At 39.8% G+C, this 14,666-nt stretch overlaps 1 protein-coding gene across 1 annotated transcript in view; it reads right to left on the reverse strand.

Annotated features, from left to right (window-relative positions):
• ERCC5 (ERCC excision repair 5, endonuclease) overlaps positions 1 to 14,666 on the reverse strand; it is a 42,789-nt gene that overhangs the window by 20,251 nt on the left and 7,872 nt on the right. The window contains exons 5-7 of the mRNA XM_080916669.1: positions 8,245 to 8,305; positions 4,071 to 4,214; positions 2,514 to 2,721 (exon numbers count right to left, since the gene is read on the reverse strand). Coding sequence (XP_080772795.1) covers positions 2,514 to 2,721; positions 4,071 to 4,214; positions 8,245 to 8,305 — 413 coding nt within the window. The remainder of the gene's footprint in view (positions 1 to 2,513; positions 2,722 to 4,070; positions 4,215 to 8,244; positions 8,306 to 14,666) is intronic.

The following is a 14,666-nucleotide window of genomic DNA, read 5'->3' on the forward strand; positions in this document are numbered from 1 at the left end:
ACAGTGATACATTCTTAATAAAATCTGCTCACTAATTCTAAAGCACTGAGCTCCATCAGTGGCTAAATACAACCATTATTCCCTAAGCAACATACCACCAGCTTTATCATAGCTGTCTTTTCCCAGAGTTTAAGAGACACAAAGTACCCTAAGTTTTATTTTTAATTTAAAATTTTATTTTGCCACACTATATCAGCAAAAGTAAGGCAAAATACTTTTATCTATTTCATAAAACATAGTTCCATCTTAGATTTTTTTCTTATTTGGTTTTTTTTTTTTTTTAGAAAACAAGAAATCAAACCCTGGTGTTAGTTCTCACACATGTGCATTTAAATTTATGAAGTGATCTTTTTCTGTCTCATTATGGTCTGTAATGACTAGCAAAACTCAAAACTGCTATTGAACCTAAGTTCTTTATCAAAAAAAAAAAAAAAAAAAAACAAAAAAAAAAAAACCTTCTAAATACCCTTCCCAAAGAAAAGCATTAATTAAGAAAACAGAAATATATTTATTTGATAGAGCTGCTAAAACTACTAATGTTGTAAAATAATGAGGTGTCTGAGATGGTCTTCTGATTCAAACCTGGCTTTATAGATTGTGACTTTTTAAATTTTTATTATTTTATTGGGTTACTTGTGTGTGTGTGTATGAGAGAGAGAGAGAGAGAGAGAGAGAGAGAGAGAGAGAGAGAGAGAGAGAGAGAGAGAGAGAACGGCATGTGTTTGTGGGTGCCTGGGGAAGCCAGAAGAGGATGTGAATCCCTTGGGGTTAGTTACCGACACTTTTGCCAGGTCCTCTGAAAGAGCAGGATGAGATGTTAACTTCTGAGCCATCGCTGAAGCTCCTTGATGTACATTTTAATGCTAACATCCTACTTTAAAATAGATATTACATTTGAACCCATCTCACACACACACACACACACACACACACACACACACACAAAGGTCAAAAGTCTGAAAAAAATGTCTAAGATGTTCTAGTGTCAATGGGAGCAAAACTCTACTGCATATAGTTAATCTGTATAATGATCTATATTGATAAATAATAGAGGCCATCACTTAAGGACACTTGGTAAATAAGATCTGACACAGCTTACAGAACAAACCTCTATCAGGATTCTCAACCCACCTGGAATGAAAGTAAAGAGTCACAGAGGTTAGGCCACTTACCCAGGAATTAAGGGGCAGAACTGGGAACCAAGCCCATGCCTGCTTCTAAACTCTATGATTTCCACTTTTGTTTTCTCTGTCACACCACAACTCATTCATTGTATCACTTCATTTCCTCTCATTTTTAAGAAGTAGTGTTTCTCCATATGACATGAGAAGGAGGCATGCAAGGGCAGAAAAGTTTAACTAAGAAAGGAATTTGAGGAATAGAAGAAAGGTAAAGGTTGTACGTGGGAAGGTCAATCAAAATCAAAGATGTAAAAACCACATGGAAATGCACCAGTGTATTAAAAAACACACAGTTTGAAGTACCCTGAAAGAGTTGACAGTGTTGCTACCAGAAGCCATAGGGTAGCAACAAAAGTCCCAGCTCCAACTGCAAGACACCCCCCATGAGTCTGAGCAGACAGTCCCAAGAAGTTCCCAAAACAATACAGCCATTGCTGTTGTCCTTTGTTCTCCAGAACTAGATATTAAAGTCCTACTGCAAATGACACAACACACCCTAGACAAGGGACACAGCTGGGGCTGAGCTGTAAGCCCTCTCTCTGCACAGTACTACAAAGGTACTAGGCAGGTTGCTTCCCAGTGGTAAACCCTGTGTGCTACAATTCTGACCTAACAAACAAGATGTGTACATTAGTGCACCAGTGGCAAGAATACTCTGGAGTCAGTTAACATGCTGCTCAACTGGATATGAGACCCACTCCACAGGAGGGAAGACATGCCTAAGACTGAAAACCCTATAAAAACGCACAGGCTCTAAAGGAGAATATACTGCTGAGATTTTTCTAACTTGACGACTGCTTCCCAAACACCCACATTTGTACCTGAACTAGTGTTGCTGCTAGCCTGAGCCAGAGAAGCTCCTTCCTCAAGAGGGTGACAGTAAATACAGAGAGAGGTCTGGAACAAGCAACTGCTAAGTTCTCAGCCTTAAATGAGACACACACCAACACACACACACACATAAGCATACATGCACACACCAAGACACACACACACACAAACACACACACACACAGTATGCATGCCCAGGGAACATTTCAAAAGTGAAGGTGAGGTAGAAAGAACAAGGGAGCCTGAAGATGGAAAGAAACCCTAAATGCTGTTCTAAATATGGGATAGCCATCAGAACTATAAGCACACAGAAGCTGCTGTCACCTGAATAAGACATAACAAGGAAGAGAACAGTTCTCCGACAGAAGCTCTCATGTGCTCTGTCTCTGCTCTGACGGGCACAGAGGAACGCAGCCCATCATTGTAGGGAAGGCGTGACAGCAGGAGCACACTGCATTCCTATCACATTCCAGCTGTCAAATCAAGGATGGAGCCTCGTACCTTTTATCAAGATGTAGTGTGAGGTGTCTTCAGAGACCACTCTCCTCGACTCCACTTCTTTCAGAAAGCCTCCCTCATCTTCATATTGCCTCTGGATTTGTCCTGAATGCTCCTGGTTCATTTCCTTCTGGACATTTTCTATGTGCTGGTTTAAGTAGTTTTTCTTAAGCAAGCCTTTCAGCTGATATTGTGAAAAGTCATTAGACTCCTAGGGACAAAAATTTTTTTAAAAATTATTGCTTTACACTAACACAGATAAGACCACCACTGCCCAGTTTATCCCCAGAAGGTATAATTTCGTAGTGTAAAAATAGAACTTGAAATTTTTAACTTTTTTTTTTTTTTTTTTGGTTTTTGTTTTGTTGTTGTTGTTTTTGAGATACTCTTCCAATATGTAGCCCAAGCTAGCCTGGAACTCACTATATAGAACAAGCTCACCTTGAATTGTGGAAATCCTCCTGCCTCTGCCTCCAAAGTACTATGATTACCATATATGGCATTATAACAGACTTTAAAAATAATTAAGTAAAACAAGAATCAAGTGGTATATCCATCTTTTTCATCTTTCTGACACCAAAGTAAAAGTTAAAATATCAAAAACAAAAACCAAGCAACTACATGAATTGCTAAGTTTACATTCTACCTCAATGTTGGAAGAGAACTGCTAGAAATGGCAGGTGGTGGCAAAAGGAAGGGAAGTGGAACTCATCCACCAGGAAGTAAAGATACCCAGTGCTCAACGGCAGCATAAATCAAGTAATCAACAGCAACATGAAAAGGACACCTTCAACAACACACAACCACATACACCACACCCGCTCTACCTCCCTGTGACTTTGAAATCACCACATTCAGGGGCTGGAGAAATGGCTCAGTGGTTTAGAGCAGTGACCGCTCTTCCAGAGGTCCTGAGTTCAAATCCCAGCAACCACATGGTGGCTCACAATCATCTATAATGAGGGCTGATGCCCTCTTTGGGTGTGTCTCAAGACAGCTGCAGTGTACTCACATATAATAAATAAATATTAAAAAAAAAAATCATCACACCCAGGCCATCCTGTTTCTATTATTCACAAAGAGACGAACACAAACAATCCTGTACCTGGAATTTCAATGTGGAAGTATTTCCCATGTTACAGTTACTTTTTGTACATTATGTTGTGGTGTGAAGTAACTTTTATGAACCCAAGAACCATACGGTGCTGGGCACTTACTATGTGAAACACTGAGTTACCCGCTGAGAGTGTAGCCATTATTAGGACAGGCGTGTTCTGTGCTGAGCACTGGAATACTGTCACAGGGTGCCAAGGACACATAGCAAAGGCCTAGTCTTGGGTACAGAGTGCAGAAGCCTCTTTGACTGATTATGGATTATAGTAAATGCATAAACAATGTCTCATGTGACCTGAGATACACAGATGCCGTGTTCTTTTAACTGGGATACTGCCTAACTTAGAGACTTAGACTCTAAGTACCACCTCCCAATTTTCTTCTCTTCCTGTGAAGCTTTGCTAAAGTTCTTAATTCTAAGCATTGGGGTACTGCTGGGTGTTATACCTCTGGCATTGCTTCAAACAATGTTCGTCTTCGCTTGGTAAATTCCTTCATGTCAGTCAAGATCTCATGCTTTACTTCAGGAGGCAGGCTGCTGAAGTCCTCAGATTCGATATCTATGGCATGAGGATTATGAAAGAATTCTTCCTAGAAGGAGAAAATTGTTAATATCATTAAATTTATATTACCCATTTAGGTCTTGTCAGTTTACTTGATAGATACTGCTCTATATAATCGACACACAGAAGCTATCTGCTGAGTGTAGCCATTCTTCAGGCAGGCGTGTTCGGTGCTGAGCACTGGAATACTGTCACAGGGTGCAGACTGCAGAAGACTCTTTGACACAGGCACCATAGTGAAGAAGCAGAAGAGCGATAAATCCCTTGATTTGTTCTTTCACACCAAAGCAAACCACTTGCCTGGCACTGAAACACCACCCAGACTCCTCTCTAAGACTTGGGGTACTGTGTGATTGTGTGCGTAAGTGTCCTAATCTTAGGAGTAGAGCGAGGCATATCAGCAAACAGATAAATAAGCAAGATAATTGTTAGACTATCCAACAGGCTGGTCTGATTAATCAAGGAAACAAAGGAAATAATTTAATGAGTTAAATAGAGAAAACCCTGGACAAGGATTTGAAAAACACCAAGAACTTGATGCAGATGGGGATCTTAAGTTGAGGAAGAACAGGTGTGTCAAGAAACAAGGACAAGACTTGTGGATATGAGCCATTTTTATGTTCACATTGTATTTTTATGTTTTTATGAAAATGCCGTAAAGAATGTTTAAATCACATAGCCCGTGAACACTGAAATCCTGACCACAAGATCCTATCTTAACCAACAGCACTTACTAATACTTGATACACAGTTTTTGCTGAAGTCTATCAGACATACCAAAATCATAAGACACTGAGAGTCAAAAATGTTCTCTACTATTTTAATATGCTTAAAAAAAACACTTGTGCAATGGGGGCTAGAGAGATGGCTCGGGGAAGAGCACTAACTGCTCTTCTAACATCCAGGTTTGATTCCCAGCAGCCCACATGATGATTTACAAATGTCTGTTCCCTGGGATATGATATCCTCTTCTGACCTCCACAGACTATACATGCATGTGGTACAGACATACATGCAGGTAAAACACCCACACACATTTTAAAAAAAAGTAAATCTAAGGAAAAAAAAACCCAAAAACTTGTGCTTTGTATTATAATTTCAGCATTTGAAAGATTGAGGCAGGAAGATAACAAGCTGTAGGTGAGTCTAGGCTACTAACAAAACCCTGTCTCAAAACAAACAAAAAAAGCAGCAATGTGCTTAACTTCAGTATTTAAAGGCAGTACTCATGAATATGTGTGATGATGGCTTTACCACATGAGCAGAGTCTTTGACTCCTTCCTGTGCATTTTCCCCTAGTAGCTACTACCCTGAAAACATGTACCAAGAATGTGGTGTGCTGTAGAAAATATTTAAACTCAGTCGGGGGCTTCTATCATGCCTTTGATTATTCAGTTCCCAAATAAAAGATACACACAACCTTTAAATGAATAATAAGCCTTTATTAGCACTAATGCTAGGCAGATATCCGTGCACTATGCTATTAAAACCTATTTTCTATCAGTAACGCTGAATTATTAATTACTATGTTTCATCCCGACTGCTCTTAACTCCAATTGGCCTCCCCTCATGGCCATGTTTTCTTGACTCCTAATCCCTGGCATCTTCTCTCTTCACCTTCTTCTCTTGCCTCATGGTTCTCCTCGACCCTGCCCAGCTACTGGCTGTCAGCATCTTTATTCAATCAGGGATCACATAAGGGGCAGCATCACATAGCATTACCTGGGTTTACCTGTGGTCTCTAAGAACAAGCAGAATTTAGGATAGAAAAGGATCAAATCTCAACCATGGTGGAGCAGATGCAACTCCCAAAGCAAAACAACACTGAGGTGGAAATTTATGGTTTCTCTAACAACTCAGTTATGTCATGTGATGTTTTTCTGGAAGCTGACATGTAAGAAGAGAACATATGATGTTTTGCTGAGGACAGACGTGATGTTTTTCTGGAAGCTGTCTTGGGAGAGGATGTTTATTTTGCTGAAGCAGAGACGAGTGGCCATATGATGTTTTGCTGGAGCAGATGCTTGAGAGGGCACGTACTGTTTAAAAAGAATATAAATATAACCTCACAGTAAATGGGTGCTCTTGCATTGGTTCAGCCTTGCAGCGCTTTGCTGGTCTTTGCTGATCTTCTCTTGTGACTTCATAGAGAGAAATGCACCAAAGTGGTATTTCAGCCACTTCTTGTCCCTTCCAGACTCATACCAATTCTGCAGAACCTTGAAGTCTCTTCTGGATCAAGCTGCTGCTACTGATTCATGACTGGTGTTTGCCAGTTTGACAGAACTGCTACTACTGATTCATGTTTGGAACTGCCCCAAAGAGCTACTTCTGAATGGTCCACATCCCCCTGTCCTACTAACCATCCTTCTCCCTACCTGTAGTCAGTGGCCTAGAAGGGAGGTTCAAGTGTTTAAGAACCCTGATTAAAGTAGGTTTTGAAAAATCTAAGCCTATACAACACAGTTTTCCCTAGGAACTCCTTTCAGGTGTTTCCACTTGGAACAGTCCCCGTGCTAGTAAACAGCACAGGCCACATGGAGGCTACATGAAATTATAGCAATCAGCTTTACTGACAGCCAGAACCAACCAGCGGTCAAACAGGTGAGAGAAATGACTTCAGTCCCAGCTACATTCTGAAAGCATCTACATGGTAAACTTCAAGAGACAAGCACCCCCTAGCCCTCCGGCTAATCAACTATAAGAAGTATGGCAGAGGATGATAAAAAAAAGGTTACTTTTATACCACAAAGTTGTACTGCAAAAGATAACTAGAACATATGCATAGGCAAACGTAAACATGCATATATTTCTTGCACAGGGGATGGTCTTAAATATGCAAAAAATTTACAAGTCATTTTTAAATATAAAGAGTTTTCACATTTATTTGTGGCACTGGGAATTGAATCTATGGTGCCGTAAATATAAAGTGAGCACTCTATCAACAAGTTATATATTCTAGGCCCCAAGAAAGTATTCTTATATTATCAAGAAGCATAGTTACAGGGCTGGAGAGATGGCTAAGCAGGTTTAGAGCACTGACTGCTCTTCCAGAGGTCCTGAGTTCAATTCCCAGCAACCACATGGTGGCTCACAACCATTTGTAATGAGATCTGATGCCCTCTTCTGGTGTGTCTGAAGACAGCTACAGGGTACTCATATTCATAAAATAAATAAATATTTTTTTAAAAAGAAACATAGTTACTTCATGAACGGTCAGTTGTTTCGAAAAGAAAGCAGCTTACTTTGAATATACAGGAAAATATAATGAAGTTGGACATGGTGCTGTAGAACTATAATCCGAGCACACAGGAGCAGCAGAATCTGGTTCAACTCTGAGTTCAAGGTCAGCCTAGTCTACACAGAGAATCCCTATCTGGGGCTAGAAAGATGGCTCAGCCGTTAAAGGCTAGGCTCACAACCAAAAATATACAAGAAACCCTGTCTCAAAATAATAATTAAAAAAAGGAAAGGGAGGAAAGGAAGAAGTACATAATGCCAAATATAATATTCAAGTGCATGGAATGCATGGGTGTCTTAGTCAGCTTACACTTCCATATCCCTGTTCATCACCAAAGGAAGTCAGGACAGGAACTCAAGCAGGTCAGGAAGCAGGAGCTGGTGCAGAGGCCATGGAGGGATGTCACTTACTGGCTTGCTCCCCTTGCCTTGTTCAGCCTGCTTTCTTATAGAACCCAGGTCTACCAGCCTAGGGATGGCACCACCCACAATGGGCTGGGCCCTCTCCCCTTGATCACTGGTTGAGAAAATGCCTTACAGCTGGATCTCATGGAGGCATTTCCTCAACTGAGGCTCCTTTCTCTGTGATGACTCCAGCTTGTGTCAAGTTGAAACAAAACCAACCAGTACAATGGATTTTGCATATACACATGCATATACATCATATACATATGTGCAATCTGAAACACACACAGTTAGAGGCAGCTAGCTTTACTTTTATTGGGAACGTTCATAAACTGTCATGCCTCATAAGAATTACTCATTTTCATCATCTCAAGTAAGAACATTCATTGTGAATTCCCATGTTACGTGAGTACCTGCAAAGCTTGCTTTTGATCCATTCTTGCTTGCCACTGCTTTTCATCTTCCTCTTCTGAACTGTAAGTTAAAAATATAATTTTAACATCTATGATTTTTAACAAATACATATTTTATGAGCTCAAGGTCTACAACAGTGAGCAAGATGAGAAGACTGTGACTCCAGGGTCTCACTGTCTGGTAAGGGACACGTGCAAGTAAGCAACTGCTATATGAACTCCCAAAACGATCACAAGGACGAGAAGGTGCTGAAGGGAAGGGACGGAGTAAATCATCTAAAAAGCTGTGGAGAGTCTAGTAGTTTAAGTGGGATTAACTCCCACAGCCTTGTACATTTGAACTTTCGGTACCTAATTGGTGAAGGTACCTGGTTTATGAAGGATTAGGAGGTGTGGCCTTGGTAAAGGAGGCATGTTACAGGGGTCAGGGCTTGAGACCCCAAGTCCCCACCACCTCCAATATACTCTAGGCATGAGTTCTCAGATGTTCCTGCTGCCATGTTTCATTCTGCCATAACAGACTCTAACCTTTGAGAACCATATGCCTAAACATGTTTATCATGCCTTGGTCATGGTGCTTTATTACAGAAATATAAAAGTGATTACTACAGACAGTCATGGAAGCTTTCCAAAATCTCCAATTACCTTGGTGAATTTGCACTGAATAAACTAAGGGCCCAAATGTAGGATATAAGGGAAGTACTGGCAATGATATACTATAAGTACATGAACTGAGTTCTACAGTATCTGGAACAAGGAAAGGAAAAGCTGCTCATATCAGTGAGAGAACCAAGGGATGAGGTTAAAGAAGAGTGATTAAAGGTCTGAAAGTTTATCCTGAAGAAACGACAAACTGGGCCAGGCATGGTAATACAGGTTTGTAACCCAACGTTGACAAGGCTACAGCACTGAGAAGGGTTAGAAGTTCATGGCCAGCCCGGCAACACAGCCAATTCCAGGCCAGACCAGGATATATACTGAGAATTTGTCACTTTAAAAAAAAAAGCTGGGTGTGATGGCACGCACCTATAACCCCAGCACTTGAGAGGCAGAGGCAAATGGATCTCTGTGCACTGGAGGACACCCTTGTCTACAAGGAAGCCCAGGACAGCCAGAGCTGGTTACATGGAGAAGTCCTGCTCAAAAAAACACAAACAAACCAAAAACAAAATATTATTAAGTTTTGTAAGAAAGAAAATCACAATATCAGAATTTTGCAGGACAAAGCAGACTGTGCTGAGAGGTAGGGAGTTGAGACAAAGATGTGAAACAGAAATAAAATTTAGCACAACACATAGAGAAAGAAGAGGGCCCATACAAACGCTACCTTGTTACCAGGGAGCCCCTGGGAAGAGACTGAGAGGCTAAGATCAAAAAAAGAAACCAGTCCAGACTTCTGGTCCACCAACACTTCAGACAGACACCTTGAGGACTAATGACCAGCAAAGACTCATGAAAAAACTGAAAAAGAACTAGGAAGGTGCCAGTTATGACGGTCAACATGACATGGTAGCCACACTGAGCACAGAAGTCAAGTACAGAGAAGTGCTAAGGGTCACTGTGAATGGTAAATCAGCTAGGTGGTGAGAGAGATGAAAGAAAGCTAAGAGGCAGGCAGAATAAGCCTGAGTACAACAACCAAGTCCAGTATGGTGAGGGAGACTGACTGCTAATGGGTTAAGCATAGGTAGGGGCAGAGTAAGGGAAGAGGTCAGAGTACAAAAGTATCTAAAACACTTCACACAGAAAACCAGTACTGGCCCACCAGTAGCACGGCTCCCTTCAGTCTAAACTTGTACCCTGTGCACATTCTGGACACTGGTTCCACACCCATTTCCACAACACTCAGAGGAAGACCTTCTCCCAGGTGCTCTAAAACACCCAGGATCACAGGATCACAGGATCCCAAAGAAAGCTTGACTCCCAGAAGATGAGACACACCCAGGAGCACTGGAGTTCTCACACGCTCCAGATCACAGTTAAGAACATGACATCTTTTCTAACACCTAGCATTACTGGAAATCCCACTGGGAACAGGAACACACAAACTCTCATGGCACAGGCTTGCACCTGTGCTCAGAACAAACTCAGGGCTCTGGCCCCCCACAAATACCTGCAACATTAAGAGAAAGCTTGACTCCCAGGAGCTCTAACACAACAGGACCTCAGGAGCTTGGTAACACCAGGATTTCAGTATCTCAGAGGCAGCCTGACTCCCAGGAGCTCTGACACACCCAGGATCTTAGGATCCCAGGATCCCAGAGACAGTGGGATTCTGAAGAGTTCTGACACAATCAGGATCACAAGAAAGACAGGCTCCAGTCAGAGATTGCAAGGGCAGGTAGCACTAGAGATAACCAGAAGGGAAGAGGCAAGCCCAAGAACATAAGCAACAGAAAACAAGGTTACTTGGCATCATCAGACCCAGTTCTCCCACTATAGCAAGCCCTGGATAATACATCACACTGGAAAAGGAAGATTCTGATTTAAAATCACATTTCATGATGAAATATTTTCTTAAGGAAGGAAATAAATAACTCCCTCAAAGAAATACAGGAAATTACAGGTAAACAGTTAGAAGGCCTTGAAGTGGAAACACAAAAATCCCTTACAGAATTACAGGAAAACACAACCAAACGGGTGAAGGAATTGAACAAAACCCTCCATAATAAAAAATGAAAATAGAAACAATAAAGAAATCACAAAGGGAGACAACCCTGGAGATAGAAAACCTAGGAAAGCGATCAGGAGTCATAGATGCAGCATCACCAACAGAATACATGAGATGGAAGAGAGACTCTCAGGTGCAGAAGACACCAGGGAAAACATTGACATAACAAAGAAAATGCAAAAAAAAAAAAAAAAAATCTAACTCAAAACATCAAGGAAACCCAGGACACAATGAGAAGAGCAAACTTGATAACAGGTACAGAAGAGAGTGAAGATTCCCAGCTTAAAGGACCAGCAAATATCTTCAACAAAATTATAGAGGAAAACTTCCCTAACAAAAGAAAGATGCCCATGGACATACAAGAGGGCTACCGAACTCAAAATCGACTAGACCAGAAAAGAATTTCCTGCCGTTACATAATAATCAAAACACCAAAATGCACAAATCAAAGAAAAAATATTAAAAGCAGAAAGAGAAAAGGGTCAAGTAACATATAAAGATAGACCTATCTAAATCACACCAAACTTCTCACCAGAGACCCTGAAAACCAGAAGATCCTGTGCAGAAATCATAGAGACCGAAAGAGAACACAAATGCCAACACAGGCTAATATACCCAGTAAAACTCTCAGTTAACATAGATGGAGAAACCATGATATTCCATGACAACACCAAATTTACACAATAACTTTCCACAAATCCAGCTCTACAAAGGGTAATAGATGGAAATCAACAACACAAGAAGGGAAACTACACCCTAGAAAAAAGCAAGAAAGTAATCTTTTCATAACAAACCCAAAAGAAGATAGCAACAAAAACATAATTTCACCTTTACCAACAAAAATAACAAGAAACAACAATCACTGTTCCTTAATATCTCTTAACATCAGTGGACTCAACTCCCCAGTAAAAAGACATAGACTAAAAGACTGAATACAAAAACAGGAACCAGCATTTTGCTGCATGCAGAAAAAAACAGTAACAGACACTACCTCAGAATAAAAGGCTGGAATAAAATATCCCAAGCAAATGGTTCAAAAAAAGAAGCTGGAGTAGCCATTATAATTTGGAATAAAATCGACTTACAACCAAAAGTTACCAAAAAAGATAAGGAAAGACTGACTCTTCATACTCGTAAAAGGAAAAATCCACCAAGATGAACTCTCGATTCTGAACATCCATGCTCCAAATGCAAGGGCACCCACATTAATAAAAGAAACTTTACTAAAGCTCGAAGCATACATTACACCACACACAATAATAATGGGAGACTTCAACACCCCACTCTTATCAATGGACAGATCAAGGAAGCAGAAACTGAACAGAGACACAGTGAAACTAACAGAAGATAGGATCCAAATGGATTTAACAGACATCTACAGAACATTACATCCTAAAACAAAATATACTTTCTTCTCAGCATCTCATGGTACCTTCTCCAATACTGACCATATAATCGGTCACAAAACAGGACTCAACAGATACAAGAAGATTAAAATACTCCCATGCATCCTAGCAGGTTCACTATGCACTAAGGCTGGTCTTCAATAACAACAAAAACAACAGAAAGCCCACATATACATGGAAGCTAAACAATGCTCTACTCAATGATAAGTTGGTAAAGAAAGAAATAAAGAAATTAAAAGATTTTTTTATAATTTAATGAAAATAAAGGCATAACATACTCAAACTTATAGGACACCATGACAGCAGTGCTAAGAGAAAAACCCATAGCTTTTAGTGCCTCCGAAAAGAATCTGGAGAGAGCATACACTAGTAGCTTGACAGCCTACCTGAAAGCTCTAGAAAAAAAAAAGAAACAAATACACCCTAGAGGAGTAGACCAGGAAATAATAAAACTCAGGGCTGAAATCAGCCAAGTAGAAACAAAAATAACTATACATAGAATCAACCAAACCAGGAGCTGATTCTTTCATAAAATCAACAAGATAGATAAACCCTTCGCTAGACTAACCAGAGGGCACAGAGACAGTATCCAAATTAACAAAATCAGAAATGAAAAAGACTAAACTGAGGAAATTAAAAAATCATCACATCCTACTACTAAATTCTATACTCAACAAAACTAAAAAATCTGGATGAAATGGACAATTTTCTAGGCAGGTACCTAGATAAATCAGGATCAGATAAACCATCTAAACAGTCCTAAAACCCCTACAGAAATAGAAGCAGTGATTAAAAGTCTCCCAAGCAAAAAAAGCCCAGGACCAGATGGGTTTAGTGCAGAATTCTATCAGATATTCAGAGAAGACCTAATACCAATATTCTTCAAACTATTTCACAAAATAGAAACAGAAGGAACAATATCCAATTTGTTCAATAAAGCCACAATTATGCTTATACCTAAACCATGCAAAGACCCAACAAAGAAAGAGAAATTCAGTCCAATATCCCTTCTGAACACCAATGGAAAAATACTCAATGAAAGTCTGGCAAACCAAATCAAAATGATCATCCATCATGATCAATGAGGCTTCATCCCAGGGATGCAGGGATGGTTCAATAAACAGAAATCCATCAATGTTATCCACTATATAAACAAACTCAAAGGGGGAAAAAAAAAACATGCGATCATCTCATCAGATGCTGAGAAAGCATTTGAAAATATTCAAAAATCTTTCATGTTAAAATTCTTGGAAAGATCAAGAATTCAATGTCCATACTTAAACACAGTAAAAGCAACAGACAGCAAATCAGTAGTGAACATAAAACTAAATAGAGAAAAACTTGAAGCAATCCCACTAAAATCAAGGACTAGACAAGGTTGTCTATTCTCTCCCTACCTATTTAATATGGTACTCGAAGTTCTAGCCAGAGCAATTAGACAACAAACTGAGGTCAAAGGGATACAAATTGGAAAGAAATAAGTCAAAATATCAGTATTTGCAGATCATATGATAACATACTAAGTGATCCCAAAAATTTACCAGAGAACTCCTAAACCTGATGAACAACTTCAGCAAAGTGGATATAAAATTAACTCAAACAAATAAGTAGCCTTCCTCTACTCAAAGGATAAACAAGCTGAGAAAGAAACTAGGGAAAGGACACCCTTCATAATAGTCACCAACAATATAAAATACCCTGGTGTGACTCTAACAAAGCAAGTGAAAGATCTGCATGACAAGAACAAGTCTCTGAAGAAAATAGAAGAAGACCCAGAAGACAGAAAGATCTCCAATGTTGGATTCCCAAGATTAATATAGTAAACCTAGCCATCTTCCTAAAAGCAATCTACAGATTCAATGCAACCCCCATCAAAATTCCAATTCAATTCTTTATAGAGTTTGAAAGAGCAATTTGTAAATTTATTTGGAATAACAAAAAACCCAGAATACCGAAAACTATTCTCAAAATAAAAGAACATCTCGGGGAGTCCTGGTCCCTAACCTCAAGCTGTGTTACAGAGTAATAGTCATATAAGCTGTATGATAGGGATGGAAAGATGCTTCAGAGGTTGAGAGCATCAACTACTCTTTCAGATGTCCTGAGTTCAAGTCCCAGTAATCACAACCATCTGTAATGAGATCTAATGCCCTCTTCTGGTGTGTCTAAAGACAGCTACAGTATACTTAAATAAATAAATAAGTAAATAAACAAATAAATCTTTTTTAAAAAACTGTATGGTACTGGTACAGAGACAGGCAGGTAGATAAATGTAATGGAATTGAAGATCCAGAAATGAATCCACACACCTACGGTTACTTGATCTTTGACAAAGAAGCTAAAAA

This window comes from Micromys minutus (assembly GCF_963924665.1).
Source record: "Micromys minutus genome assembly, chromosome: 5".
Classification (NCBI taxonomy): Eukaryota; Metazoa; Chordata; class Mammalia; order Rodentia; family Muridae; genus Micromys; species Micromys minutus.